The 25,409-nt window shown below is 39.9% G+C and overlaps 1 protein-coding gene across 11 annotated transcripts in view; it reads right to left on the reverse strand.

The window, feature by feature from the left end:
* Positions 1 to 25,409, reverse strand: part of blnk (B cell linker) — a 76,898-nt gene that overhangs the window by 24,989 nt on the left and 26,500 nt on the right. For 8 of the 11 annotated variants that reach the window (XM_061910864.1, XM_061910872.1, XM_061910865.1 and 5 more), the window contains 9 exons: positions 18,739 to 18,804; positions 7,753 to 7,799; positions 6,519 to 6,553; positions 6,316 to 6,433; positions 5,944 to 6,047; positions 5,774 to 5,846; positions 5,623 to 5,697; positions 3,233 to 3,258; positions 3,123 to 3,163 (listed from right to left, as the gene is read on the reverse strand). In XM_061910864.1, coding sequence (XP_061766848.1) covers positions 3,123 to 3,163; positions 3,233 to 3,258; positions 5,623 to 5,697; positions 5,774 to 5,846; positions 5,944 to 6,047; positions 6,316 to 6,433; positions 6,519 to 6,553; positions 7,753 to 7,799; positions 18,739 to 18,804 — 585 coding nt within the window. Of the gene's footprint in view, positions 1 to 3,122; positions 3,164 to 3,232; positions 3,259 to 5,622; positions 5,698 to 5,773; positions 5,847 to 5,943; positions 6,048 to 6,315; positions 6,434 to 6,518; positions 6,554 to 7,752; positions 7,800 to 18,738; positions 18,805 to 18,990; positions 19,139 to 25,409 lie in introns of those variants that run through there. The other 3 variants (XM_061910866.1, XM_061910871.1, XM_061910867.1) reach the window with 2 other exon arrangements.

Raw genomic sequence — 25,409 nt, forward strand, 5'->3', positions numbered from 1 at the left:
CTGTGGTAAATTTTAAATGTGCTTTATAAATAAAGTTGATTTGATTTGATTTGATTACAGTTTAAAAAAACACAAAAAAACAACCCACATTTTCTGAGAATTTCAATTCAGTGTTTTAATAAGCTGTAAGCATTAAACATCAACATTAAATCAAATCGAAGGTTTGAAAAATCTCATGTTGCATGTCAATATATTAGTTCCACCTTGTAAATCTAAACAAATATTTTGCACGGTATATTGCACGGTGTGTTTTCTACGCAGATGACAAAGATTCTTAAAAGTTTAGAAATGTTACAAAATGTTACGTTCTTGTGTAATTTTATTTTGTTAAATTCTACAGAATATTTTCTCCCACTGTAGGCTTTGTAAGGTCATGTTAGCTCCAAACTAAACAAACTTGATACTAATCCATCATATTGTTATCTTTTTTTTCCAAATAAGAATCGATAAGGGAACCGAAAAAGACGCCAATCGTCAAGCAGAATTGCAAGTGGAAATCGGCGCTGGAAAAATCTTGTCAATTTCCATCCCTATTCCCATGAAATTCTGTATAATAATTCAAATACTTCACACATGTTAGATTTTTTACAAATTTGTGTTACTTCTCATTTCAACTACATTTCATGTTTATTTCCTTAAAAAGAATAATAAATTAGTTTAAATTCACACAGTATTTGGGTACCTAGGTTTTCATTCAGTCCTGTAACCCTAACACATGACCTCCTCTGAAAAATGTGGACTATTCTACAGGTCACCATGGTCCACAGGAAGTTGCATCATTACCATCGTCTGCCGACCATGGGAAGGCCAAAAGTAAGTACAGTGATTTATTTTTCTGTTTATATCAGGGGTCACCTACGCGGTGCCCGCGGGCACCAGATAGCCCGTAAGGACCAGATGAGTAGCCCGCTGGCCTGTTCTAAAAATAGCTCAAATAGCAGCACTTACCAGTGAGCTGCCTCTATTTTTTAAATATTTTATTTATTTACTAGCAAGCTGGTCTCGCTTTGCTCTACATTTTTAATTCTAAGAGAGACAAAACTCAAATAGAATTTGAAAATCCAAGAAAATATTTTAAAGACTTGGTCTTCACTTGTTTAAATAAATTCATTTATTTTTTTATTTTGCTTCTTATAACTTTCAGAAAGACAATTTTAGAGAAAAAAGACAATTTTAGAGAAAAAATACAACCTTGAAAATGATTATAGGATTTTTAAACACATATACCTTTTTACCTTTTAAATTCCTTCCTCTTCTTTCCTGACAATTTAAATCAATGTTCAAGTATTCTTTTTTTTATTGTAAACAATAATAAATACATTTTAATTTAATTCTTCATTTTAGTTTTTTTGATGAAGAACATTTGTGAAATATTTCTTCAAACTTATGATTAAAATAAAAAAAAAATATTTATTTAAATCTTATTTCAAAAGTGGATTTTAACCTATTTAAAACATGTCATCAAAATTCTAAAATTAATCCTAATCAAGAAAAATTACTAATGATATTCCATAAATTTTTTTTTTTATTTTTTTCAAAAAGATTCGAATTAGGTAGTTTTTCTCTTAATTTTTTTCCTGTTGAATTTTGAATTTTAAAGAGTCAAAATTGAACATAAACTCTGTTTCAAAATTTAATTTTCATTTTTTTCGTGTTTTCTCCTCTTCTAAACCGTTCAATTAAGTGTTTTTTTCATCCTTTATTCTCTACAAAAAACCTTCCGTAAAAGGAAAAAAAAATGTACGACAGAGAGACAGACAGAAACACCCATTATATATATATATATATATATATATATATATATATATATATATATATATATATATATATATATATATATATATATATATATATATATCCATCCATCCATCCATTTTCTACCGCTTATTCCCTTTCGGGGTCGCGGGGGGCGCTGGCGCCTATCTCAGCTACAATCGGGCGGAAGGCAGGGTACACCCTGTACAAGTCGCCACCTCATCGCAGGGCCAACACAGATATATATATATATATATATATATATTTTTTATACATATATTGATTTGTTTATTAAAGGTTAATTTAGCAAATTGGATATTTCTGGCAATTTATTTAAGTGTGTATCAAACTGGTAGCCCTTCGCATCAATCAGTACCCAAGAAGTAGCTCTTGGTTTCAAAAATGTTGGTGACCCCTGGTTTATATATTTCAACTATAACAAGGAGGGGTAAAATAACCAGCAAAGTCCTATTGCTTAAATTATTTGGAATGTTTTTTTTTATATTTAAAATACATTTTCAGTTGAATTACTATAATATGCTTAGTGTCAACATGCTATTAGCATATATGCTATGTTGGCTATATTTCATGAAGTTTTAATTTTATGGTAAAATTCACTCCTGTTACTTTCTGTCACGTTATTACAGGCGGCCGTGCCAATGTAAATATCCGTACTAACGATACCAAGGTGGGTATTGGTATCAAATTGATATTAGTGTGATGGTATCGATGCGTATGGTATACATACAATTTGCTCTTGTACTTTTTTGTTTAAATAATTATCTGTAACTGAACTGAATTATTTTGATTATTTGTATATGAGTACATTGGTTTGAATAGTTTAATTTAGTTATCAAACATTTTTTATTTGAATGAAACATTTCTTCTGTGTTATCATAGTCATGATCAACGAAAGGCAAATTCACAATATTATTCAATGATTACGATTGAGTCAAAGTATTGGTGTTAGTATCAGTACTGGCCATACTAGCCGTATGTTTACTAACTATGGGATTTATACCAAAATTCTAAGTACCACCCACCCGTATCTGTTACTCAAATAAATCATTTTCAACTTGGATACCTTGTCAAAAGTTAGGGTTAGGGCATAAAGTTGCCTGAGCTGGGCCAGTACACATTTGAATCTATTTCAATATGTGTATTATCCTATTTAAATTTGAAGAAAGACAGAAATTTAAGTTTATTTAAAAGAACAATGGCACAGATTCGATGGAATGTCAATTTAATTGTCTTTCTAAGCGTGTCATTGCCAGTATTTCTCCCCAGTTGCAGAATTATTGAACTATTCCCATACAGTAGTCAGAATGAGCTCCAAATAATGATATTGTAAGAAATATCAGGTTTACCTGTCTACTGGAAGAACCAACATTCTATCCTGGAAAGAGGACTGAAAAACAAAATAAGTCATTTTAAGACCATCAGCTGATTGCTGTCACTGTGACATTAAAACATTTACCTCTTGATCTGGAACTTCATAAAAATCTGTAAAATATAAAATAGTTGTAAGTCAGTTTGGTGATGGATTTGAGTGTAGTGGTTACGAGAATACATGTTTTTATGTTTAAAATACCACTTGTACTACTACTACTACTACTACTACTACTACTACTAGCAGTAAAAGGCTGTGCATCTGAAACCTGGTCCTCCACTGCAAAAACTGAAATCTAAGCAAGATTGAATATCTCAAATAAGTGTGATATTTGCTTATTTTCGGTCTGATAAGATAATTCTTCTCATTAAGCAGATTTTATGTTAAAATGTTTTACTTGTTTTAAGGGGTTTTGTTCCTATATTACCACAGTACGATATTAAAGTAGCTGAGATTTTATGACCTATATTGAGTAAAACATGCTTGACACTAGAATATCAACTGTTGCAAAGCTGTGTCATCAACACTCACAAGTATAAAACTACTTTTTTAAAGTAATAATTTCTTACTTCAAGCATGAAAAAAAATCATGATGCTGAGCGCATATCATTATGTCAAGATAATGGCACTAGCATTTACTTAATTTTTAAGAATGTTTTTCAACATATTGAGCAAAAAGGTATCTTTTTTTTCTACCAAGAAAAGTTCACCAGTTATTAGTGAGAATATACATATTTTAAGGTATGTGGAGAGGGGCGTGGCCTACGCGTTCCCTGCGGGTGGGGCGTGTGCAGGGGCCGGCCACAAAGCAGCAGACAGGTGAGCAGATACCTCAGCTGGAACGAGTTATCTAATCACCTGTTCCCTTTATCAGCAGTGTTGTAGATCATGAGGGGGACAAATGATGATCATTAAAAGAGTGTAAACCACTGAGACAGAGTGTGGTAATTCCAGCCAATCAACGGGGGGATCTGGGACAGAGACCTTCCACAAGGTATTTTTGCGTTCATTGAGGTTAGCTAATTTTACTTGTTTTGGAAAGTCTTGACAAGCCAAATTTTATTTTTCTATTGGCAGATAATTTTGCTGAGTTCAAATAAAATCCCCCCAATTTTTGTATTTTTCTTGTTTTTGAACACTGACTTTTTGCAGTGATACAGTGGAGACTTCTCTAAAGACTATTCAGTTTATCGAGTTTGGGCCGTCAAACAGTTTTGCTCTGATCAACCAATCAGATGATGCAAAAATGCTGATGTTGTTATCGTACGCCTGCTCGCAGGCCCTGTGAGGCGAATCTGAAATCTGTTTGGCTAGAGAAACAGGGAAAAAGAAACAGCCCCTTTTCTGATATACAGTAGATTAAGTGACACCGGGCCAGTAGTACAATTTTGGGAGACCGGAGGCACATTACAATGACATTGCTACAAATTCCTCGTAGAAGCTGAAATCTTATTGGTTAAAGAAACAGCCCCTCTGCTAATATAATTTAAGTGATTTTGGGCCACACTGAAAAAACTAAAATCTAAGTAAGATTAAATGTCTCAAATAAGGGTGATATTTGCCTATTTTCTGTCTGATAAGAACGTTCTTCTGACTAAGCATATTTTATGTTAGAGTGTTTTACTTGTTTTAAGGGTTTTGGTCCTAAATGATCTCAGTAAGATATTACAGCTTGTTGCTAAGATTTTATGACCGATATAGAGTAAAACATGCTTGAAACTAGAATATCAACTGTTGCAAAGCTGTGTCATCAACATTAATTGCAATAACTACTTTTTTAAAGTAATAATTTCTTATTTTAAGCATGAAAAAAAAATGCATATCATTATGTCAAGATAATGGCACTAGCATTTACTTAATTTAAGAATATTTTTCAACATTCTGAGCAAAAAGGTCTCGTTTTTTGTTTTTCTACCAAGAAAAGTGCACTTGTTATTAATGAGAATATACCTCTTTTAAGGTATTTTTGCGTTTATTTAGGTTAGCTAATTTTACTTGTTTTGGAAAGCCTTGACAAGCCGAATTTTCTTGTTCTATTGGCAGATAATTTTGCTTAGTTCAAGTAAAATACCCCTCATTTTTGTATTTTTTTTTTCTTGTTTTTGAACACTGATGTTTTGCAGTGCAGCAGAACTGATTCAAAATAATTTTTACATACTAGAAGTAGTGTGGAAAGACTGATCCAGTTCCATGTCACAAATAATAGAATTTAAGTTGTACCGGTAAATGTGGGGGAGGGCTTATAGTAGTGTTTAGGCCAGCAGGGAAGGCCATGCTAGCACGGTCCACCCACCACTGATACATTGTACTAATACAACTGCTAGACTAATGCTTGCTGCTTATGTTTTGGTGTAAAATGTCTACAGTATGCTGACAGAATCAATAATTGAGTTATAATAAAATGTCATGCTCAAGGGATCAATAAAGTTATATCTAAAAAACAACAAATAAATCATTAAATCAATACTTTGACCTACCTGGACTGTTTTGACATGTTGGTAATGTTGCATGAACCATGGAGTGGCACGTGTTTGCATCAGACATCTTACAATCTATGGACAGAGATATAGAAAAAGGATCAAATGTTTGAGTTTGATCCTGCATGTTCTTTTCTGACATGTTTCTTACAAGCTGGGGGGTTGTCTGCAGGATCCACATAGTTGTCATCATCGTTTTTGCCATCAGGACTGATGTAGTTCTCCTGTGTGGCAAAACAGACAACATAGGCAACAATTAATTGCTTTACACACTCGGTTGCAAGTATCGCTAGGGAGTTTTTATCTTGAAATATAAGGCACTTCATTATTGTCCGCCAGGGTTTGTGCAGGTGTCAGTTGTCTGAATTCTCGCTTCTGTTTGAAGGCATTTCTGAGTTTTAGTTTTGGTCCATTACGGCAGCTGTCTGGAAAGGAGAAATGGACAGTCAGCATTTGCATACTGCACCCCTCTAGAGACTCTGCGGTGATGGTTTGACAGTGTTTCGATTAAAAAAACACAACCCACTCAATTTTACTCTGATCGAAAACAATATCAAAGTTATAGAAGGATTATTGTGCACATTTTGATGAATTGACACAAGCACTCAAAGCTCTCAAAGTGTTGAATGTCATTTCTGGCGATGCATGATAGGAAAAAACAGTTTATGTTTGAGTAGATATGACAATACTAACCAATATAGTCTCCCATCAGAACAGATGATGAAGAACCTCTGGTAATGGATTTTTGGCTTGGAGGTGGCTCATATTTGACATCATACTCTAGCAGTGGATTGTCATACATGTCATTATCCTGCGGACAACATGCATTATGCTTATTGTTTGGTAAAAGTAAATGGAAATAAATGGAGATGCTGTATCCACCCATCCCAACCTACATAATCAGGTTCAGACGTAATTTCAGCTTCTTCATCTGTAAAAACGACCACGTAAGTGTGAGATAATTCAAGGAAGAGTGTTTAAGATATTGAAGGGTGCTTCAAATGCTGTCAACATTGGCACATATTGCATAGTTTTGGATAGTTCTGATATCATGTCGACAAGTAAAATTCTCCACAAAATAGATTCAGTAATGAATCTTGTTGAGGCTTGTTTTCGAACGAGTTTCAGCACTTTTTGGAACGCCCACTTTTAGCTCCAAAATGTCGGCAGGCCTTTATCAGCCACTGACGTCACCTACTGAAGACTGGAAGCAACTTGATATTGTGTACCGGTTTGTGTTTTGGTAGTATATTCATTCCCAATCATGACATTTTCACACAGAGTTTGAAGGAATGATCAAATATGTCTGCCAGATGTTTTGTTGCAGTTTGTAGCAATACGCCTAAAGAAATAGTCAACTTGCATACATTTTAAAATGACAGGAATATGAAGAAAGTATGGAACTCTCCAGTCAAATTGACTCGTATAAAATGGGACGGACCAAACGAGATTAATGTAATTTGCAGCGATCATTTTAAAGATTCTGACTTCAAAGAAGAAAGATTTTGGACAAAATTTGGATGTAAAAAAATTCTGCGGAATAAATTGAGAACAAAAATGCAGACCAAAAACAAGAGAAAAAGAAGGTAAGCCACTGGTGTATCATTTTTGCGTCCTCTTCTACTGATGTACACCTCGAGATGTTGGAGGGAATGGTGAAAGAGCATGAGAAAACACAGGCTATGGTGTCTACGGAAGAGGAAATGGAAGAGCAGGAAAGTCCGGAAAGATTTATTTTTTGGTCAAAACGTTAATCATATCAGTTTTGAAGTAATCATGGGCCAAGGTGACAAAACGTGCAATTTAGTAATCGAAATGAAAGCTTACATTCCTTTATTCACACTGTCTGTACGGGGAATTGGGCTCTAGTTCTGTATATGACGTCACAGCAGGAGGGGGCAGCAGAGTGAGTCATTCCAAGAACAGGTAGTTATCTACCGATTACTCAAAAACTAACTTATACAATGGGAAATGAAGGCCAGATTAATTTTTTTTCATTTGTTTCATTAAAAAAATACATAAAGAGAAATTGTTAGGGAAAGTTTGGTCATCTGGAAGATTAAGTGTGTCACAGTGTTTCTGCTGTGTCTCAGCTTTCCACTCCATCATTTCCCAAGAAACAGATCCTACCTAAGTAATCCCTCACAGGCACTTCTGGAACTGGTTTGTTTTTCAGTCTGCAAGACAAAGAATATATGTTGACAATAAAGAAATAGTGCAGTGTTTCACACACCATTTAATTATAATTAGTCTACTTCAAACCCTGTTTCCATATGAGTTGAAAAATTGTGTTAGATGTAAATATAAACAGAATACAATGATTTGCAAATCATTTTAAATCCTTATTTAGTTGAATATGCTACAAAGACAACATATTTGAAGTTAAAACTGATAAACATGTTTTTTTTGCAAATGATCATTAAATTTAGAATTTGATGCCAGCAACACGTGACAAAGAATTTGGGAAAGGTGGCAATAAATACTGATAATGTTGAGGAATTCTCATCAAACACTTATTTGGAACATCCCACAGGTGTGCAGGCAAATTGGGAACAGGTGGGTGCCATGATTGGGTATAAAAACAGCTTCATAAAAAATGCCCAAGTGGAGGAGTTCAAGTACCTAGGAGTCTTGTTCACGAGTGAGGGAAGAGTGGATCGTGAGATCGACAGGCGGATCGGTGCGGCGTCTTCAGTAATGCGGACGTTGTACCGGTCCGTTGTGGTGAAGAAGGAGCTGAGCCGGAAGGCAACGCTCTCAATTTACCGGTCGATCTACGTTCCCATCCTCACCTATGGTCATGAGCTTTGGGTCATGACCGAAAGGATAAGATCACGGGTACAAGCGGCCGAAATGAGTTTCCTCCGCCGTGTGGCGGGTCTCTCCCTTAGAGATAGGGTGAGAAGCTCTGCCATCCGGGAGGAACTCAAAGTAAAGCCGCTGCTCCTTCACATCGAGAGGAGCCAGATGAGGTGGTTCGGGCATCTGGTTAGGATGCCACCCGAACGCCTCCCTAGGGAGGTGTTTAGGGCACGTCCAACCGGTAGGAGGCCACGGGGAAGACCTAGGACACGTTGGGAAGACTATGTCTCCCGGCTGGCCTGGGAACGCCTCGGGATCCCCCGGGAAGAGCTAGACGAAGTGGCTGGGGAGAGGGAAGTCTGGGTTTCCCTGCTTAGGCTGTTGCCCCCGTGACCCGACCTCGGATAAGCGGAAGATGATGGATGGATGGATGGATGGAAAAAATGCTCAGTCTTTCACAAGAAAGGATGGGGCGAGGTACACCCCTTTGTCCACAACTGCGTGAGCAAATTGTCAAACAGTTTAAGAACAACGTTTCTCAAAGTGCAATTGCAAGAAATTGTGGGATTTCAACAGCTACGGTCCATATTATCATCAAAAGGTTCAGAGAATCTGAAGAAATCACTCTACGTAAGCGGCATGGCCAGAAACCAACATTGAATGACCGTGACCTTCGATCCCTCAGACCGCACTGTATCAAAAACCGACATCAATCTCTAAAGGATATCGCCACATGGGCTCAGGAACACTTCAGAAAACCACTGTCACTAAATACAGTTCGTCGCTACATCTGTAAGTGCAAGTTAAAGCTCTACCATGCAAAGCGAAAGCCATTTATCAACAACATCCAGAAACGCCGCCGGCTTCTCTGGGCCCGAGATCATCTAAAATGGACTGATGCAAAGTGGAAAAGTGTTCTGTAGTCTGACGAGTCCACATTTCAAATTGTTTTTGGAAATATTCGACATCGTGTCATCCGGACCAAAGGGGAAGCAAACCATCCAGACTGTTATCGAGCAAAGTTCAAAAGCCAGCATCTGTGATCGTATGGGGTTGCATTAGTGCCCAAGGCATGGGTAACTTACACATCTGTGAAGGCACCATTAATGCTGAAAGGTACATACAGGTTTTCGAACAACATATGCTGCCATTTAAGCGCCGTGTTTTTCATGGATGCCCCTGCTTATTTCAACAAGACAATGCCAAGCCACATTCAGCACGTGTTACAACAGCGTGGCTTCGTAAAAAAAGAGTGCGGGCTCTTTCATGGCCCGCCTGCAGTCCAGACCTGTCTCCCATCCAAAATGTGTGGCGCATTATGAAGCGTAAAATACGACAGCAGAGACCCCCGACTGTTGAACGACTGAAGCTCTACATAAAACAAGAATGGGAAAGAATTCCACTTTCAAAGCTTCAACAATTAGTTTCCTCAGTTCTCAAACGTTTATTGAGTGTTTTTAAAAGAAAAGGTGATGTAACACAGTGGTGAACATGCCCTTTCCCAACTACATTCGCACGTGTTGCAGCCATGAAATTCTATGTTAATTATTATTTGCAAAAAAAAAAAAAAGTTTATGAGTTTGAACATCAAATATCTTGTCTTTGTAGCATATTCAACTGAATATGGGTTGAAAATGATTTGCAAATCATTGTATTACGTTTATATTTACATCTAACACCATTTCCAACTCATATGGAAACAGGGTTTGTATTAGGTGTAACAGTTTAATCACGGAGCTGCAGACTCCTCTATACACACATCAAGAGTACAATAGTAAATGTTGGACAATGTCGCCCAAACGTGTCCAAGGCTTTTCACACTAGTTGGACATATTCGGAAAACTTTACCAGGTAAGTCTCCCTGTAGGAAGCATCTATGGTAGATCTCAAAACCATCCGACCAGCGCTCAAGTGTGGAATAGCAGGCCGTCCAACCTTATCTCTTAAAAACCTTATCTCCTTCTGAAGAAACAGCACCTCTTACTTCTGGTCATTTCTTGTGATGGTAAATAGAGAGCTTCATCTTTTCACCAAGACAGTTTGATACACTGACCATAACAGTGGAGCGGAATAATGATTTGATTGATACCAGGGTAGTATAAGTATGGACTTTACACTAGTGTGATGAGATCAATATTTTTCAATCTCTACTGTTTATGTTCACAAATATCTATGTGTTTCTCATTGTGTTGTTTAAATATACAAATAGAACCTTAATATAACTGAAGAGCCCCTCAGCTTAAGAGTGTTTTGAGATAAGAGCTGTCGTTCCCCCAATTGTTATGCTTCAAATTCCAAGCAAAATTTGAGTTAGAAGCCTTCCCGCCATTGGTTAGCGTAAAGAATGTTATAGTGAACCCTGGAAGATCTGCCAAAACACCCAGTCTTTCTTGCTAGCTTATAGCTATAAATGGACATACATTTTTTTTTCAACCAGGATAGTGCTGGACAGTGCTGAGAAGAAGAAATGGATGATATTCATTGATTAAAAAAAAGATCAAATACGTGACAGGAGCGTGTCACCAATTTGGTGAAGCAATTGGAGAGTATCACTGCTGCTCTGCACCAGAATGTACCAGAATGAGTCTCATGCTAGCCAACATTGTTAAAATAAGTTGCTAATGACATGTTGAAGATGTTCATTTAGCCTACTGACGTGTATTTATAAATGGTTGATTTATACGGGCTAGTCAGGTAAAGTGTTGTACCTGACAAGTTTCGGCTACCTTGCTTCTGCAGCCTTCATCAGAAGTGTCGATGAAGGCTGCAGAAGCAAGGTAGCCGAAACTTGTCAGGTACAACACTTTACCTGACTAGCCTGTATAAATCAAACACTTATACATTTCTAATGACATGTTTGATGGAGAACCAGCCCAAAAGAGCTGAAAGGTGAAAGGAAAAGGAATGTCCATGCAGGCACAAGACATTGATACGATGTTGATTATACATACATGTCCTTTAACTGACTTTGAAACAACGTTGAAAAATAGTTGTATTTGTAAACTGAGACAACTTTGGTGTCTAACATCCATGTTGATGGTTGGGAAATTACCAAATTTCAATGGTCAAATCAATGTCACAACCTGACATTGAATAAATGTTGTCAAAAAGCATTTTGCTCCAATATCAATTTGTGATATAAAATATTTGTTGGAAAATGACCAACATTCTATGGTCAACTCAATGTCAGAATCCAACATGGATTAAGTGTGGTCAAAAAGCATGTTGTTTCAACGCAGTATTTGTGTTGTACAATATTGGTTGTAAAAATGACCAACATTTAATGGTCAAATCAACGTCAGAACCCAACATTGATTAAATATTGTCAAAAAGTATGTTGTTCCAACCTTAGCTTTGAGTCGCTCAAAATCAGGACCTAATTAAACATGTTCTCAACAAAGGTCATAACTCCTTCTCTTTCTATGCCACATCAATGTGGAATGCACTCCCAACAGGTGTAAAAGTAAGTGCATCTCTATATTCCTTCAAAACCGGTCTAAAACAACACCTCCAGGCAACTTCAACCCTTTACTAATACCCTCCTCCATTCACATCCTATCTCCCCGTATTGTAAATAACCTAATGTAAATAATCAATCAATCAATCAATGTTTATTTATATAGCCCTAAATCACAAATGTCTCAAAGGACTGTACAAACCACTATGACTACGACATCTTCGGAAGAACCCACATAAGGGCAAGGAAAACTCACACCCAGTGGGACGTCGGTGACAATGATGACTCTGAGAACCTTGGAGAGGACCACAAATGTGGGCAACCCCCCCTCCCTAGGGGAACGAAAGCAATGGATGTCGAGCGGGTCTAACATGATACTGTGAAAGTTCAATCCATAGTGGATCCAACACAGCCGCGAGAGTTCAGTTCAAAGCGGAACCAAGACAGCAGCGAGAGTCCCGTCCACAGGAAACCATCCCAAGCGGAGTCGTATCACCAGCATAGAGATGTCCCCAACCGATACACAGGTGAACGGTCCATCCTGAGTCCCGACTCTGGACAGCCAGTACTGCAGCCATGGCCATCGGACCGGACCCCCTCCGCAAGGGAGGGGGGGACAGAGGAGAAAAAGAAAAGAAGCGGCAGATCAACTGGTCTAAAAAGGAGGTCTATTTAAAGGCTAGAGTATACAAATGAGTTTTAAGGTCAGACTTAAATGCTTCTACAGAGGTAGCATCTCAAACTGTTACCGGGAAGGCATTCCAGAGTACTGGAGCCCGAACGGAAAACGCTCTATAGCCCGCAGACTTTTTTTGGGCTTTAGGAATCACTAATAAGCCGGAGTCCTTTGAACACAGATTTCTTGCCGGGACATATGGTACAATACAATCGGCAAGATAGGCTGGAGCTAGACCGTGTAGTATTTTATCCGTAAGTAGTAAAACCTTAAAGTCACATCTTAAGTGCACAGGAAGCCAGTGCAGGTGAGCCAGTATAGGCGTAATGTGATCAAACTTTCTTGTTCTTGTCACAAGTCTAGCAGCCGCATTTTGTACCAACTGTAATCTTTTAATGCTAGACATGGGGAGACCCGAAAATAATACGTTACAGTAGTCGAGGCGAGACATAACAAACGCATGGATAATGATTTTAGTGTCTTTAGTGGACAAAATGGAGCGAATTTTAGCGATATTACAGAGATGAAAGAAGGCCGTTTTAGTAACGCTTTTAATGTGTGACTCAAAGGAGAGAGTTGGGTCGAAGATAATACCCAGATTGTTTACCGAGTCGCCTTGTTTAATTGTTTGGTTGTCAAATGTTAGAGTTGTATTATTAAATAGAGTTCGGTGTCTAGCAGGACCAATAATCAGCATTTCCGTTTTTTTGGCGTTGAGTTGCATAAAGTTAGGGGACAGCCATTGTTTAATTTCATTAAGACACGCCTCCAGCTGACTACAATCCGGTGTGTTGGTCAGCTTTAGGGGCATGTAGAGTTGGGTGTCATTAGCATAACAGTGAAAGCTAACACCGTATTTGCGTATGACGTCACCCAGCGGCAGCATGTAGATGCTGAAGAGTGCAGGGCCAAGGACTGAACCCTGGGGAACTCCACACGTTACCTTAACATAGTCCGAGGTCACACTGTTATGGGAGACGCACTGCACCCTGTCAGTAAGATAAGAGTTAAACCAAGACAGGGCTAAGTCTGACATACCAATTCGTGTTTTGATACGCTCTAATAAAATATTATGATCGAGGGTATCGAAAGCAGCGCTAAGATCGAGGAGCAGCAATATTGAGGATGCATCAGAATCCATCGTTAGCAATAGATCATTAGTCAAATGTATTTCTAATGTATATACTTGTTGTTATGCTATCTGAACTCACTATGTTCTCTGCTCGCTGTACATATCCTACTAAGTAAGACCTACACTCTTTCAATGTCCATTTCTCTGTGATGCAATTGTTGATGACTGAAGTGCTGATATCAACCAAAGCTCCTCATCCCACCCCCCGGATTGTAAATAATGTAAATAATTCAATGTACATACTATGATGATTAACTTGTGCGATGACTGTATTATGCTGATAGTATATAATTGTACCATGAATTGATTAACGTGGACCCCGACTTAAACAAGTTGGAAAACTTATTCGGGTGTTACCATTTAGTGGTCAATTGTACGGAATATGTACTGAACTGTGCAATCTACTAATAAAAGTTTCAATCAATCAATCAATCAAAACGTTGTTTTGATGTCTTGTGCCTGCTGGGGTTACATTTTAAAATTATGATGTTTTGGGGGGGGGGGGGGGGCGTTATAGATTTAAATACATTTTAATGTGTGATGTTGATTTAAGAGCTATGTCACAGAACCAATCAAGCTCGTAAATTGAGGTACTACTGTATGGTATTTATTTTTATATTGTGATTTTGTTTACTAATGCAAAGATTCAGAAGTAGTTTTACTTTTGTTAAGTCATTTTGCACCATTGACTTTATTTTGCTCACACAATTTCCATCCATCCATCCATCATCTTCCGCTTATCCGAGGTCGGGTCGCGGGGGCAGCAGCCTAAGCAGGGAAGCCCAGACTTCCCTATCTCCAGCCACTTCGTCTAGCTCTTCCCGGGGGATCCCGAGGCGTTCCCAGGCCAGCCGGGAGACATAGTCTTCCCAACGTGTCCTGGGTCTTCCCCGTGGCCTCCTACCAGCTGGACGTGCCCTAAACACCTCCCTAGGGAGGCGTTCGGGTGGCATCCTGACCAGATGCCCGAACCACCTCATCTGGCTCCTCTCGATGTGAAGGAGCAGCGGCTTTACTTTGAGTTCCTCCCGGATGGCAGAGCTTCTCACACTATCTCTAAGGGAGAGCCCCGCCACCCGGCGGAGGAAACTCATTTCGGCCGCTTGTACCCGTGATCTTATCCTTTCGGTCATGACCCAAAGCTCATGACCATAGGTGAGGATGGGAACGTAGATCGACCGGTAAATTGAGAGCTTTGCCTTCCGGCTCAGCTCCTTCTTCACCACAATGGATCGATACAACGTCCGCATTACTGAAGACGCCGCACCGATCCGCCTGTCGATCTCACGATCCACTCTTCCCCCACTCGTGAACAAGACTCCTAGGTACTTGAACTCCTCCACTTGGGGCAGGGTCTCCTCCCCAACCCGGAGATGGCACTCCACCCTTTTCCGGGCGAGAACCATGGACTCGGACTTGGAGGTGCTGATTCTCATTCCGGTCGCTTCACACTCGGCTGCGAACCGATCCAGTGAGAGCTGAAGATCCTGGTCAGATGAAGCCATCAGGACTACATCATCTGCAAAAAGCAGATGATGTAGCAAAAGCAAACCGGATCCCCTCAACGCCTTGGCTGCGCCTAGAAATTCTGTCCATAAAAGTTATGAACAGAATCGGTGACAAAGGACAGCCTTGGCGGAGTCCAACCCTCACTGGAAACGTGTCCGACTTACTGCCAGCAATGCGGACCAAGCTCTGACACTGATCGTACAGGGAGCGGACTGCCACAATAAGACAGTCCGGTACCCCATACTCTCTGAGCACTCCCCACAGGACTCCCCGAGGGACACGGTCGAATGCCTTCTCCAAGTCCACAAAGCACATGTAGACTGGTTGGGCAAACTCCCATGCACCCTCAAGAACCCTGCCGAGAGTATAGAGCTGGTCCACAGTTCCACGACCAGGACGAAAACCACACTGTTCCTCCTGAATCCGAGGTTCGACTATCCGGCGAAGCCTCCTCTCCAGTACACCTGAATAAACCTTACCGGGAAGGCTGAGGAGTGTGATCCCACGATAGTTGGAACACACCCTCCGGTCCCCCTTCTTAAAGAGAGGGACCACCACCCCGGTCTGCCAATCCAGAGGTACCGCCCCCGATGTCCACGCGATGCTGCAGAGTCTTGTCAACCAAGACAGCCCCACAGCATCCAGAGCCTTAAGGAACTCCGGGCGGATCTCATCCACCCCCGGGGCCTTGACGCCGAGGAGCTTTTTAACTACCTCAGCGACCTCAGCCCCAGAAATAGGAGAGTCCACTGCAGCTTCCCCAGGCACCGCTTCCTCAAAGGAAGACGTGTTGGTGGGATTGAGGAGGTCTTCGAAGTATTCCCTCCACCGATCCACAACATCCACAGTCGAAGTCAGCAGAACACCATCCGCACCATACACGGTGTTGATAGTGCACTGCTTCCCCTTCCTGAGGCGGCGTATGGTGGTCCAGAATCGCTTCGAAGCCGTCCGGAAGTCGTTTTCCATGGCTTCCCCGAACTCTTCCCATGTCCGAGTTTTTGCCTCCGCGACCGCTAAAGCTGCACACCGCTTGGCCCGTCGGTACCCGTCCACTGCCTCCGGAGTCCTATGAGCCAAATTTGATACAATTTCACACAATTTGATAAAATAAAAATGAAATATTTATATTATTATGTTAAGATTGTTCCAGTAATCATTGTCAGTGTTGTATTGTTCCATCCATCCCTCTTCTTAGGCTTATCCGAGGTCGGGTCGCGGGGGCAGCAGCCTAAGTAGGGAAGCCATGACTTTCTTCTCCCCAGCCACTTCGTCCAGCTCCTCTCGAGATATCCCGAGGCGTTCCCAGGCTAGCCGGGAGACATAGCCTTCCCAACGTGTCCTGGGTCTTCCCCGTGGCATCCTACTGATCGGACGTGCGCTAAACACCTCCCGAGGGAGGCGTTCGGGTGGCATCCTAACCAGATGCCCGAACCACCTCATCTGGCTCCTCTCGATGTGGAGGAGCAGTGGCTTTACTTTGAGGTCCTCCCGGATGACTATGCTTCTCACCCTATCTCTAAGGGAGAGCCCCGCCACCCGGCGGAGGAAACTCATTTCGGCCGCTTGTACCCGTGATCTTGTCCTTTCGGTCATAACCCAAAGCTCATGACCATAGGGGAGGATGGGAACGTAGATCGACCGGTAAAATGAGAGTTTTGCCTTCCGGCTCAGCTCCTTCTTCACCACAACAGATCGATACAGCGTCCGCATTACTGAAGACGCCGCACCGATCCGCCTGTCGATCTTACGATTCACTCTTCCCTCACTCGTGAACAAGACTCTGAGGTAATTGAACTCCTCCACTTGGGGCAAGATCACCTCCCCAACCCAGAGATGGCACTCCACCCTTTTCCGGGCAAGAACCATGGACTCATACTTGGGGTACTGATTCCCATCCCAGTCGTTTCACAGAGAGCTGAAGATCAACAGCGAGGTTCCACCTCCCTGTTGTATTGTTCAACAAATATATTCGGAATATATATTTTTGGTAGACACTGAGCGAGATGAACTCTTCCACCGGGAACCGTGGCCTCGAATTCTGCCCAAGGTTGCTCCACGACCAAGCTGCAAACATCCGACTAAAAAGGGCAACAGCTCAATGAAAACCTCAGAACTATATTTACCCTATTTGACCAAATATAAGACAACGGTGTATATAGGACGAAACCTCTTTTTCAAGACCCTGGGGAAATAGAGTTAAAATGTTTTCAGTAACGTTATAAAAACAAGTGCTAGACTGTTAAAGAAAAGCACTTCATACATTTTAGTGATGTTCCATTTATCACCATTATCTTGTTGTTTGGTAACTTGCCCAACAATTAGAAAACTTTTTTAACCAGGTTTCTGTGTTACAGTTGCATGAGTAACTGGAAGAAAAGCTCTGGTTCGATCTTCACGTACTTTTGGACCGAGGCAGCCATTTGGAAAAAGCAGAGATGAGATCTCAGAGCCACCAAAACTTGGTTTCATTTTCAGAGACTGTGTATGAAGATAATAAACAGAACTAGTGATGGGGTCAGGGCAACCTTTAAGTCCAATTTGAGCACATTCTGACACTGATTGTCCAAGAACTAATGATGCGTTCCATTAACCTGAGAAGTTGGAAGTCAACACTCGGAATGACGTCACAGCCAAGTGACTGCACGCGCATTCCAGTTACGGGGTAGAAAAACAACATGGCCGCATCCGCAAACGCTATTCTTGCGCTTTCATTATCTGAATATAAACGACTTCTGGAAAATATGTGGTCATTCTGAAACCTTCAGAACACATATGCTATTGCCAGTCATAAAACACCTGACAAAAAACATAATTTACTCTACAGTAACATTACGAAACAAAAATGTCCAACAATACATTGTGTATGGCTGATTTACTGCGGCACAAAATAGACATAAATGGTATCACACGAAGCTTTTATTTGTGTTTGCACTCAGAGCAGCTATCTTTAAAGCCAACTTGGGGGTGGTGAGGACTCTTTGACTTTCTAAGTAGGAAATCCGACCTCATGGGGCGTTAACACTCGAAATTTCAGACTTCGAACTCCGAAATTCTGACTTTCTATTACAAATAGAACGCAACGTTAGTACTTCTGGAACACCCCACACTGCGAGACACAAGGCTGGATGGCTTTTCTAAGACCACAAATAGACCACAAATCACAAACCTCCAAAACCCTCCAGTGTTCCACGACCAGCATAAAAGTCATAGGACAATCTCATCCACACCTTACTTCCTGCCACTCTGTATACGTGACAAGACACCCAAAAACAATACCATTATTGATTATATTTTTTAAAGTGATATTTTTCAATTGTGTTTAACTAACGGTCACAATATGTAAAACAAGTCTTCTATGTTACCAGGAGAAAGGAAAGGAAAGTGAAACACAAACCACCTGTGTTATAACACTTGTGAATGTGGAACCAACAGTTTCTATCAGTCTGCAAACCAAATTCAATTTATTCGTGTTAGTGATTTACCAAAACTCATTCAACACACTCATATGTGTTTTTGACTGCCAAAGCTTGAATATACCTTATAAAATTTTTCAGGAAACTGCTATCATTTTTCTGAATGTCCTGAACGATGTTCTGAAGCTGCCTGAAACAAAGACAGGTGAGAATATATAATCAAATAAATGGTTAAATGTTCAGTTCTAGAATGGTAACTGCACTGTTAAACTGTATTACAACTGACTGTTTAGTAGCTATCTTTAGGTCTAAATAAGAGTAAAACAACATTTCTATTCATCATTCCTGTGACACAAAAACAATTCACAGATCTTACCGAATTTTTGCAGAAGCACAAGTCGTGAGTTTACTGAAAGCATCCATCATTTTAGTCAGATCCAAGTGTTACTCTTAACATGCAGTACTTTCAATCCATATACAGTTAGCCAAGTCCTTCTCAACAAGTGAGGGCTTCATTGTTTATGACTCCCCCCACACAAAAAGAATCACATCTCTTTTCTAGTTCTGTCACCCCCACTCCCACTCCCACACTAACACATAGCACACGCAGATGTTGATCGTTTTTGTGCTGGAACTGTGTTGCCTTTTAAGCTTTTCATGCACATTTACTGCACCATATTGTATTGTACACAGCATGTTGGAGCATCTCTGTGTAGCTTTGATTCAATGCCGTGAAAACACTGTGTGACAAGGTCGTTCCAAGCTTGTGTTGGATTAAGCCTGCTCTATTAGGGCCCTATTCTATGAGGGGCTATTAGGGACATTATTCAGAATTACCTCTTACACACACACTACGAAAATGCTCTCACATAAACAACTGAAATGTTTTTCTCTCAGACACACTACTGAAACACTCTCATGTACACTACTGAAACACTCTCACACACTATTGAAATACTCTCATACAAACTACTGAAATGTTTTTCTTTGACACACACTACTGAAACACTCTCATACACAATACAAAAACACTCTCATAAACCCTACTAAAATGTTTTTTTCTCACGCACACTACTAAAACTCTCTCAAGCACACTACTGAAATGTTTTTCTCTCAAACGCACTACTTTGGGGAGGAGACCCTGCCCCATGTGGAGGAGTTCAAGTACCTAGGAGTCTTGTTCACGAGTGAGGGAAGAGTGGATCGTGAGATCGACAGGCGGATCGGTGCGGTGTCTTCAGTAATGCGGACACTGTATCGATCTGTTGTGGTGAAGAAGGAGCTGAGCCGGAAGGCAAAGCTCTCAATTTACCGGTCAATCTATGTTCTCATCCTCACCTATGGTCATGAGCTTTAAGTCATGACTGAAAGGACAAGATCATGGGTACAAGCGGCCAAAATGAGTTTCCTTCCGCCGGGTGGCGGGGCTCTCCCTTAGAGATAGGGTGAGAAGCTCTGCCATCCGTGAGGAGTTCATAGTAAAGCCGCTGCTCCTCCACATTGAGAGAAGCCAGATGAGGTGTTTAGGGCACGTCCAACCGGTAGGAGGCCACGGGGAAGACCCGGGACACGTTGGGAAGACTATGTCTCCCGACTGGCCTGGGAACACCTCGGGAACCCCCGGGAAGAGCTGGGCGAAGTGGCTGGGGAGAGGGAAGTCTGGGCTGCTGCCCCCGTGACCCGACCTCGGATAAGCGGAAGAAGATGGATGGACAATGCTGAAACACTCTCATACACACAACTGAAATGTTTTTTCCTCACACACACTACTGAAACACTCTAAGGCACACTACTGAAACACTTTCATACACACTACAGAAACACTCTCATACACACTACTAAAATGTTTTCTTCTCACGCTCACTACTGCAACACTCTGCATCCAAATTTTAAGTGCAATATGTTAAACCTTTTTGAGGCACTGGACCTTTTCCACCCTCAGAGGCGCATAAGAACAAAAGTATCGAAGTCCATTGGAGAATACTTAAAGGCCAGATTTGACAGGGAATGCCTACATTTAAACGTTGCTCCTCCCATCCGCATCTTGGATGAAGGCGTGCGATGACAGACTTAAGAAAACTGGGAATGCTGAGCCAAAATCCATTTTCACTCAAAGAACTGCACTTTTTTGAGGGATTTTGCCTGTCATTCACAATCCTTTTTCAAAAAAACACATCTTTCCCTTTTTTCATGCATCTAAATTCTTTAAAAAAAACCCTCTCGTACTAGAGAGCTTACAATGTAGCTAGTGAGATTACTCAGCCTGTGTTTCACCCATAAGGCCCTCTAAAAAACATCCAAAAACCGCAAACAATACTCATGTCCTGGCCGGAATAATAACCAAGTATTAGCAACATTGCAATTATAAGAGCGAACGCAGAGGAACTGTTTTTAGTCACCCGGTGCCTTGTTTACAAAGGGTGCTGCAGGTATTGACATGCATGTGTTAGTAAAACTTAACACAAGACCATAAATCATGCCTCACACTTGTATAGCAGAAGGTTGTAGCCACAAGCAGAGAAGTTAGTCAACTATAAAATTCAACTTAGACCCAAATATATTGCTAGGAAGACGTGACAAGATGTTTGTATGCTCCCAGCAATTTTTACCTACGGAGTGAGGATTAAGATGAATACATCATCCAAACGGGGAGCACAAATCTTGTGATGAAAGATATAAACATCCCATCAGTCAGCATCACATCGACAGCGGACATTTTACAGTAAGTGATGGTTTTATTATTGTGTTTCTTGTTTAGCTTTCAGCACAAGTGCTACATTTGATGTTTCACTATAGTTAGATCTGCTGATCACTCAGCTTCCAAAATGTTTAGCTCATTCTCATTATTCAGGCTCAAAAACAAAAGTTTCTGGATTGTCATTGGTCCCAAAGTAGTCGCCGTTGTTTCTCATGAAGTTTTTCATGAATAGTAGTAGTTGTTGTTTAAGAAAATAGTGAACATTGCAAAATCTCTGCGGAATCAATGTGCTCAAAAATAATAGTTACAGCAATGCGTAAAATTACCAAAATACAGTAATTATTTCACTATGAATGTGCCTGTTACTAAATTACATATATATTTACAGCATGTAAATGAAATGTTGATGGATATTTTTAGATATTTTTTTAGAGAGCTTTATGAGCAGAATAGATTGTATCCCAATTACCTGCATTGTTAGCCACCTCTTGCTAGTGTTTTTTCACTAATTAGAATGCACAGAAAAGAGAAACGTGTGTTTTTGTCTCACATCAGGATTGTGAACGACAAAATACCTGAAAAAAGTACAGTTCCCCTTTTATATACATGGGTGAATAGGGCTATTAACGGGTGATATTATTCAAGATTTACACTTCCTCTTTACATTCCACACTTCCTTCTGGTCTAGATGATATGTATTGGATATGTAAATGTAATGCCAATTTGATTACCTACTTTCTGCTTCTCTCTGCAAGATGTTAGTTTGTGGAGGCATTCCCAGATTGCAAATGAAACCACTCCCACCTTTTCCAAAAGTGTATTTTTTTATCATTTGAAAATGTACACAGTTTAGATATATATCTTGATGCCATTAGCGCTATTTTTTTTCTAGACAAGGTGGAATATAAACTTCATAAAAAGGTTTTCACCCGGTCAAAATATTAGGTACAGACTCTTGGATCAATTCAGAGCTGCATAAAAAAAAAAGCTGCTTTAAAGCAGAATTTATGTCACTGCATGTTGCACGTTAACATGTCATATACCATAACTATATGAAAATAATTTATCCTACCTTCTCTTGTGTTTGTTAAAAAAGGTAGTAATGTTGCAATGTTGTAGCCTTTTTCTCATAAAATTGGTCCCAAACGTCATGGAAAAATAAACATGACAACATTTATTTTATTGTATTTTTGTATAGACATTAAGCAGGCAGGGGGCATGAAACTAGAAGGAATATACAGAAGCGGATATATACAAAGTATTATTTTTCATTTGCAAATGAAAATAATGAACACTGTTTAAATAAAAATACCCAAAGACAACAAAATGCATAAATTTAATTTGTTATAATCAGTCTATAAGTCATCAACCAACTACACAATTATAAAATGATCTTGCTGAATATATGATATGTCTAACATTTTTTCAATAATCTGGCCAAAATTATGGAATCTGAAAAGATCATTTGTCTGTATTCCTTGCGGGATGTATTTTTTTTCAAAGTTAATCAACAACTACAAAAGGAAAGGACCTCTTTTTAAGCCTACAATTTGTGTAGATGTAAACCAATAAACAGACCTCTGGTTAGTTCAGCATAGCCAAAAAACATTTTTTTAAATCTGCTAATTAACGTAAATTTCTGCGCAACCAAGATTGACGTACATGCAGTGCACAGAATGGCTTAGGGAATTACGAAAATATAAATGTACATTTATGGAGGAAAAAAGGAATAAAGAGTAGAAACAAAACAAAAACAGTATATGGGCCAGTTGGACCATGGCATATTGACATTTTTATTACAAACACAGTTTTCATATGAGTTGGGAAATTGTGTTAGATGCAAATATAAACGGAATACAATGATTTGCAAATCCTGTTCAAACTCATAAACTTTATTTTTTTTATTTTGCAAATGATAATTAACTTAGAATTTCATGGCTGCAACACATGCCAAAGAAGTTGGGAAAGGGCATGTTCACCACTGTGTTACATCACATTTTCTTTTAACAACACTCAATAAACATTTGAGAACTGAGGAAAATAATTGTTGAAGCTTTGAAAGTGGAATTCTTTCCCATTCTTGTTTTATGTAGAGCTTCAGTCGTTCAACAGTCCAGGGTCTCCGCTGTCGTATTTTACGCTTCATAATGCACCACACATTTTCAGTGGGAGACAGGTCTGGACTGCAGGCAGGCCAAGAAAGTACCCGCACTCTTTTACCATGAAGCCACGTTGTTGTAACACGTGGCTTGGCATTGTCTTGTAGAAATAAGCAGGGGCGTCCATGATAACGTTGGTTGGATGACAACGTATGTTGCTCCAAAACCTGTATGGACCATTCAGCATTAATGGTGCCTTCACAGATGTGTAAGTTACCCATGCCTTGGGCACTATTACGCCCCCATACCATCACAGAACTTTGCGCCTATAACAGTCCGGATGGTTATTTTCCTCTTTATTCTGGAGGACACCACGTCCTCTGTTTCCAAAAATAATTTGAAACGTGGACTCGTCAGACCACAGGACACTTTTCCAGTTTACATCAGTACATCTTGGATGAGCTCAGGCTCAGCAAAGGGGGCAGTGTTTCTGGGTGCTGTTGATAAATGGGTTTTGCTTTGCATAGTAGCGTTTTAACTTGCACTTACAGATGTAGTGACCAATTGTAGTTACTGACAGTGGTTTTATGAAGTGTTCCTGAGCCCATGTGGTGATATCCTTTACACACTGATGTCAGTTTTTGATGCAGCACTGCCTGAGGGATCAAAAGTCCATAATATCATCGCTTACGTGCAGTGATTTCTCCAGATTCTCTGAACCTTTTGATGATTTTACGGACCGTAGATGGTAAAATCCCTAAATTCCTTACAATAGCTCGTTGAGAAATGATGTTCTAAAACTGTTCGACAATTTGCTTACAAAGTGGTGACCCTCGCCCCATACTTGTTACTTAGCATTTCATGGAAGCTACTTTTATACCCAATCATGGCACCCACCTGTTCCCAATTAGCCTGCACACCTGTGGGATGTTCCAAATAAGTGTTTGATGAGCATTCCTCAACTTTATCAGTATTTATTGGCACCTTTCCCAACTTCTTTGTCACGTGTCGCTGGCATAAAATTAAAGGTTATTTGCAAAAAAAAAAAGTTTATCCGTTTGAACATTAAATATGTTGTCTTTGTAGCATATTCAACTGAATATGGGTTGATAAGGATTTGCAAATCATTGTGTTCCGTTTATATTTACATCTAACACAATTTCCCAACTCATATGGAAACGGGGTTTGTAATTATCAAAGAAAATGTCAATGTTTTGATCAGACAGCATAGCATTGGAGATAGAAATGAAGGATCACACCTATGCAACACATTTACATATACACTTTTAAATATTTTGTACTTTTTTGTTTAAAGGGGAACATTATCACAATTTCAAAAGGGTTAAAAACAATAAAAATCAGTTCCCAGTGGCTTGTTGTATTTTTTGATTTTTTTTTCAAAAATTTTACCGGTCCCGGAATATCCCTAAAAAAAGCTTTAAAGTGCTTGATTTTCGCTATTTGCGATGCGACTATCCATTTCCCTGTGGCGTCATACAGTGGTGCCAATGTAAAAAAAAAATGGCAGATACCACAGCAAGATATAGCGACATTAGCTCGGATTCAGACTCGGATTCCAGCGGTTTAAGCGATGCAACAGATTACGCATGTATTGAAACGGATGGTTGTAGTATGAAAGTATTGAAGAAGAAACTGAAGCTATTGAGCGAATAGCTATTGACGCTATTCATAGCCATAGCATGGCCGAATAGCTGCGTTAGCATCGCCGGTAAAATGTGCGGACCAAACGATCAGGACTTTCGCATCTCTTGACACTGGAGCAACTTAAATCCGTCGATTGGTAAGTGTTTTTTTCTCGTTGAATGTGGGTGGAAGGAAACTTAATATAGTTGCAAATGCATCTGCAGGTTATCCATACATCTCTGTGTCATGTCTGCTTTAGCACTGCCGGTAAATAGCATTTTAGCATCGATTAGCGTAGCATGTTAGCATCAATTAGCTGGCAGTCAACATCAACAAAACTCACTTTTGTGATTT

This window comes from Nerophis ophidion, linkage group LG09 (assembly GCF_033978795.1).
Source record: "Nerophis ophidion isolate RoL-2023_Sa linkage group LG09, RoL_Noph_v1.0, whole genome shotgun sequence".
Classification (NCBI taxonomy): domain Eukaryota; kingdom Metazoa; phylum Chordata; class Actinopteri; order Syngnathiformes; family Syngnathidae; genus Nerophis; species Nerophis ophidion.